The sequence below is a fragment of the Capsicum annuum genome, chromosome 2 (assembly GCF_002878395.1).
Source record: "Capsicum annuum cultivar UCD-10X-F1 chromosome 2, UCD10Xv1.1, whole genome shotgun sequence".
Classification (NCBI taxonomy): domain Eukaryota; kingdom Viridiplantae; phylum Streptophyta; class Magnoliopsida; order Solanales; family Solanaceae; genus Capsicum; species Capsicum annuum.
In genome coordinates this window covers 137187074-137193279 of record NC_061112.1, presented here as the reverse complement: position 1 = coordinate 137193279, position 6206 = coordinate 137187074, and the positions used below count along the sequence as shown (strand labels likewise).

At 32.7% G+C, this 6206-nt stretch overlaps 1 protein-coding gene across 1 annotated transcript; it reads right to left on the bottom strand.

Annotated features, from left to right (window-relative positions):
• Positions 1-3534: 3534 nt before the first annotated feature.
• On the bottom strand, positions 3535-5135 carry LOC107861289 (dehydrodolichyl diphosphate synthase CPT3). The gene is made up of 2 exons (XM_016706635.2): positions 4782-5135; positions 3535-4520 (listed from the first exon to the last, which is right to left on the bottom strand). The coding sequence occupies exons 1-2, from the start codon at positions 4810-4812 to the stop codon at positions 3634-3636; spliced, it is 918 nt and encodes a 305-aa protein (XP_016562121.1). The 5' UTR covers positions 4813-5135; the 3' UTR covers positions 3535-3633.
• Positions 5136-6206: the final 1071 nt, after the last annotated feature.

Genomic DNA, 6206 nt, shown 5'->3' with positions numbered 1-6206 from the left:
TGATCTTTTTGTCCTTTATGATCCTTTCTCCTTGATGCATTATGTAAAAGGCCCAAAGGTTGGTGGTTCTTATGTCATGAAGCCATCCGACAAAACTTAGTTTTTCTTTTCTTTTTTTATGACTAGTGTTTGCGCCAGTTTGAATACACTTCGACTATTCTATTGCGTACCTTCTAGCTCCCACCAAATAGTAGTAAATTTCATGGATGATCATCCAGCTTTGTTTTCATTGCTCAAACGTCATTATTTTTTGTTTTGTTACACAAAAGTCATTTAACTTTGTCTCGTCTTTCACAAGTCAATTTAACAAAATTTGATTAAAATGTATGATAAATAAATAAAAAAAGATCCCTTGAGTTTGAAGGTAGGTTCAAAATGGCCTCTCAAATCTACTTTTGAGTAGTTTTGATATTCTAAGCTTGCTAAATGTGAGTACATTTGATCTTAATAAAATACTTAACAAATTCTGATTCTTAAATTTTACAAAATTGTGAAAAAATAATTTAATATTGAATCACATTTAGAGATGTATTCTTTGTAATTTTTTTATTTTTTTTTAGCTTAGTGGAGGATGAAAAGAAATTTAATATTGAATCACATTTAGATCATATGTACTCTTTGCAATTTCTTTTTCTTTTTAGTTTATGGGAAGATTTTGTGTTGCTTTCTAGGTTGATTTATTTATTTATAGAATAATTTCATAGATCCTTCACAAGTTTTATCTTATATTACATATGATACTACACTATCTTTGATTATTTTAATTTCCTTAAAACAATTCCTTCAATATATTTATCACTAATACAAATGTATTTGAAATTAATTCTTTTATGAAATAATTGAAATATTGAGGAGTAAAATACAGTTTAATTTAAAATTTTCATTATACCCCTATTTTCAACTAATTTCAACAAATCTTTCAGTTCCCCTTCCCAGCCCCTCAAAAAAATCTATTGGTCAAAACTTTTTAACCTTTTTATTTCATAATAAGTAACATTATTTTATTTTTTAAATTTCTTTTAGCAACTCTATTTACTAAAAATATTGTAGTTTACTCCGCATATTCAATATGTTGATAATAATATTCATAGAAAATATTATAAAATAATTTAATAACTATATTTATTTACTTAATAATCTGCTAAAAATATGTAATAAAGTAAAGAAAAGATGTCTATAAATTAACCAAAAAAATAGTGTACTAGTAAAATAAAAATATAATTATTGTACATTTATAATAAATAAATTTTAAGATTTTTTTATTTTACTTTTTTTTCAATTTCATTAGATTTGATCAGTAGATTTTGTCAAATATATATAAATAAAAAGGTTCATTTTTAACAATATAGTAGATCAAAACTGCTCAAAAATATATTTGAGGAGCCATTTTGAACCTACCCTCAAACACAGAGATCTTTTTCTATTTCATCTCATATTTTATGTAGTTTTTTAACCAAATTTTGTGAAAGTGACTTTGGTGAAAGATGAGGCAAAGTTAAATAACTTTTTATGAAACACAACAAAGAATAATGACTTTTGGCAACGAACACAAAGTTTGATGATCACCAAAGTGTAGGCAGATAAGAACTTAACCTAATGTTTTTGCCTTTGTTGGGATGTCTTTCATGATTTGCGCCCAATTCATTGACCATTAGGCCACACACCCTAGTATGCCAAGACAATGTGTATTGAAGGAAATATAATTTCTACTAATGAGGTATATAATTTGGTGAATTAGATCTAGTAGAATTTAAATCACAGCATTGTGGCATCCAGATGAAGTATTCTTAGGGTAAATACTAGCTTGGCCTGCTTCATCTATTCCCAGTAATGCTTCTAAACTTATTACTAAACATATGGTACATAATAAGTGAGAAGTAACAAGCTTCTGAGATAAACAGCAGAAATATGATAGTAGCAAAAAGGTAGTTTTGTTGACTTAAATACATTACTTTGAATGACTTGGAATGGCATAGGGAGGCCAGTAGAGGTGAAACTGGATCTTAAAAGTAACAGTGATTCCAGACAGATCCACTGGAGAAGATGTCACGTAACCTTGAATGAATAGAAAATCACCAGTGCCTCCGACAACAGGATGGTTAGATGGCTTTGTATTGTGTGTGCCTCCCACGACTGATATTGACCCTTTGTAATGCTTCATCTTCAAAGTGATCTTAGCAATTGATATGCTCTGCAGTCCGTTCAACGAGGATGTTATCGATGTTCCTTCAACTGTCCCGACTATCTTTGAGTTTGAGTTGGCTTTTAGGGTTAAGGGATCTTGGAACACATATAAGGTGCCAAAAGGGGTCGTGGTTTGGCTTATGGCCGCTCCTGCAACACCGTTCACTATAAGATATGCTGTTTTATTTATGGTTTCGTGTTGAAAGAGAGTAAAATGGATAGATTTGAGTTCATGATGGTGGTGGTGGTGGTGGTGGTGAGAAATTGAGCTAGCCTGATGAGGCAAGAGGACGAAAAGAAGAAGATAAGGAAGAAAAGAAGAGCAGCATACAGAGAGAACCATTGTAGTCTGACAAAGAAATATGGTTGTAATGAAGACTTCAAATAGGTTCTGTGTCTAAGAATACAAAGGCGATCACTACATTATTTCTTTTTTATAACAGTAGTGTTTGTGCTGGCTTGGAAGCACTTCAATGCTCAGTCCATCAAGGTTAGACAAATCAAAAGAAATCACCTGTTTTTTGATCTTTGCTAGAATTTGCATCTCGATATCCCATAGTTTTCACCTACTTCACGAACGTGGGGCCAACCTTAGTTTTCACCTACTTCACGAACGTGGAGCCACACCCTTAAGTCCGAGTCTTGCCACAGCCTTTGGTCATGGAATTAATGAGTCCTGCCTTCTTTACTTGGAAGTTTCAAAGTCTCCAAGCAGGACGACTGAGATGGACAGAGTCAAAGTATTTTCGTGAGTAGTAAGCTTTGGGTGTCACGTTATTATCATGAAGAAAATAAAGTCAATACACAACAGTTTTTCCACCTTACCCACCATGGTACCTTATGATTGGGTTATTAGTCATTATCTTGACAATTCTGGCACAGAAGGACCAAAGTCTTGGTCAATATTAATATGATTAATCCTAGAAGTAATGAAACAAATTACTATTATTTAAAAAAAAATATATTCTTACTGCACTAATCATATTATACTAAAATTCCATCAGATACTGAACTTACTTCTGGTTTCTTTTGGAATTATCAATGCTTAATGCATATATTATCATATATTTGACATCCAATTCAGAGCCAGCTTGTACGGTTGATTATTTTTAGACATCTACTTGACAATATTGGCATGGAAGGACCGAATTCTTGGTCCATATGCTATTAATCTGAGAACATGCATATCTCACAGTAAAAAAAAAAAATTTTAGTAAAGATGATCTTCGAGCCAGCTTGTACGTTTTACTGCAGTCGTCAATTAAATTTCTGCTGGATATTGGAAAGCATCAATTTGGAATTCAATAATATGAAAACAGTACCTGCTAGAGCGTTGAACGGAAAGTACCATACAGCAATCATGAAAGGTTATATTAAAGGGAGATCAGTATGTTTTATAATAAAGGTAAAAATACATTAAAGACTAAAAGAGCAATAGTAGTAATGATTTTACAACTGCTTCTTTCTCTTCTGCAAATGAGGATACTGTCGCTGGAATTTCAACACTGCCCATATCAAGTGTGGCAAACCAATCTCAGGAAACAATGTCTTTGGTGAATACAGCACACAGTCTGTGGTCTGCCAAAGAAGGAAATTGCTAAGGCGAGTCGCGCCTGAAGTTCGAATCAGAATATCAGGATCGGGTGCCAAACTCATGTCCATATGCCTCTCTATATCCACCAGTTTTATGACATCATTTTGCTCCGGCATTTGTTTAGTCATTTCAACGTTTTGAGCTTTGTTCGCGTTAACTTGCTGGACTTCATTCCATTTCTCTTGGCAGGATGCTTGAACAGCGTGCACGATCTCATCTGTGGACGAATATGCCAAACAGACAAGGAGAGTGATCTTGGTGTTGTTAGCAGTGGCTTTCATCACCTCCTCAGCTGCAACTCTAACCGGTTCTCTAAGAAGCTTCAGGTTCCCCACGAAATGTACCCTCACTCCATATTGATTGACCATGCTTTTGTCATGGAGCAGTTTTTGGATTTTCTCCAGCAGTAAGTCCATCAAGAGCTGTACTTCCTCTGGCCTTCTCTTGAAATTATCAATGCTGAATGCATATATTGTTGTGTACTCGACTCCAAATTCATAGCAATACTGGAGCATGGACATAATAGCCAAGAATCCAGCTCTGTATCCAGTGCCCCTGTCCATATTATGTTTCTTCGCATACCTCCGATTACCATCCAGAATAAAGGCGATGTGTTTTGGCATCGAACCTATAGATAAAAGACGGACCAGAAGACCACGTATGTAGAGGAGTGATCCCCCAAACAACCTCACTGCTAAAGCATCGGTTCCCTTCAACGTTTTCCAGTACAAATCAAGAGACACTGCAATTTAAGAATCAGAAGCTGCTCTCAACATTGAGATAACTACAAGGGATGTTAAGAGTTCCAACATGCTCAAAATCGAAATAAATTATAAACAAACAGCAAAGATCACCTTTCTAACGGCTTCCTTTTTCAAGTATTAGTAATATTAGAATTGTCTTCCAAAAAAATATTACTCCTACTTATTACATGATATAAACAGAAATCATTGAAGGGAAAAGATCACAGAAGTATACGTATTTAAAAAGAAAGTACTCATACTCATTAGCTGTTGGAAAAATTGTTTCCTCATGCTAAATGGAAGCTGAAAAGTCCAATGATAATGCTGTCAAAGCTACGTAAAAGTGAATTATATTTGTACATATTTTTTCGAGAAAGAAGAAGCAGGATGAAGGGATCTCGTGTTTGCTTGCAGCGTTTTCTGTGTGAGCATATTTTATATGGTCATCGTTGGCGGGATGTCTGCAGATTATAAGCTCAATTATTATAAACAATTCACAGTTTTCATATGATGGCTTATTTAGCCTAACTTCTGCTGATTTAGTGTTGCTAAATAACTTATGTTATTGTTAGTAAAATAGATATTTCAACTTTCTCCAGCTTAAAAATTAGCTCATGAGGTAAGGATTGCTCAAGACGAGATAATAGCATATTCACGAACAATGTGGGATCTGCATGCTGAGGGCGAGACATAAGTTAGGAAAACATGATAACATTAGGACCCAATATTACGAAGCGAATTAAGAATACGAATTGACATGGCTCTGATACCAATTAATAAAGCATGTAACGTCTTACTAAAACAAAAAGCTAACTCATAATGTGAGAATTGCTCAAGATCATACGAGGAAACATGTCATTCCCTCAACCAAGATCGGACATCTTTAACATTTCTTGGTATTGAATATTTTATATAATACTAGTTTAACTGAACGTGCCTCGCACACGTAAACTTTGATTATTTAAAATTAGAGGATTTGTCTATTGGGGAGATTTTTAATGAAGTGCAAAAAGTTCAAATCACTTCTCAAACGTTCTTTATACTTTAATATAATAATGTAAGCATAACATATATTTTATTATAAACACATATATATTTTACTATCAGAAGTTTCAAGTGGTTAATGGATCATTATTTTTGCGTTTGTCATGCAGTACCTCTTTTCCTTGCTGCTAGAGGCTAAGAGAGACGCATCGATTGAACCATATTTGTATTACGATTATTTTTTTTATTTTTAAACTCTTTTCTTATTTTTAAAATTAAATCTTTATAAAATCTTTACTTACATAAAACTTTTAAAAATTTAATACTTCTTATATTTTTCTTAATCTAACACTTTCATATTTAATTCTAGATTTTTTAAATCTTCTTAAAACAAGTTGATTTACAATTATTAAACTAATGAAAAAGATATTAATTGTCATTAATTCTGATAACTTCTAATAAAGAAAGGTTTTACTATAAATATTTAATTAATTTTCAACTCTTAAATATTAGAAAAATAGTAAAAATTAATTTTGTCTAAAGTAGAGGCTCACACTTTTAATATAATATAGATAGATAGATATGATATAGATCTTTATTTGAGGAATATGTAAGATAATGTACTAGCAAACGAATATGGGCAATTATTCCGATCAAATCTCAGATAATCATGGCCTCATGGGTGCAATAGTAGTTTCCCT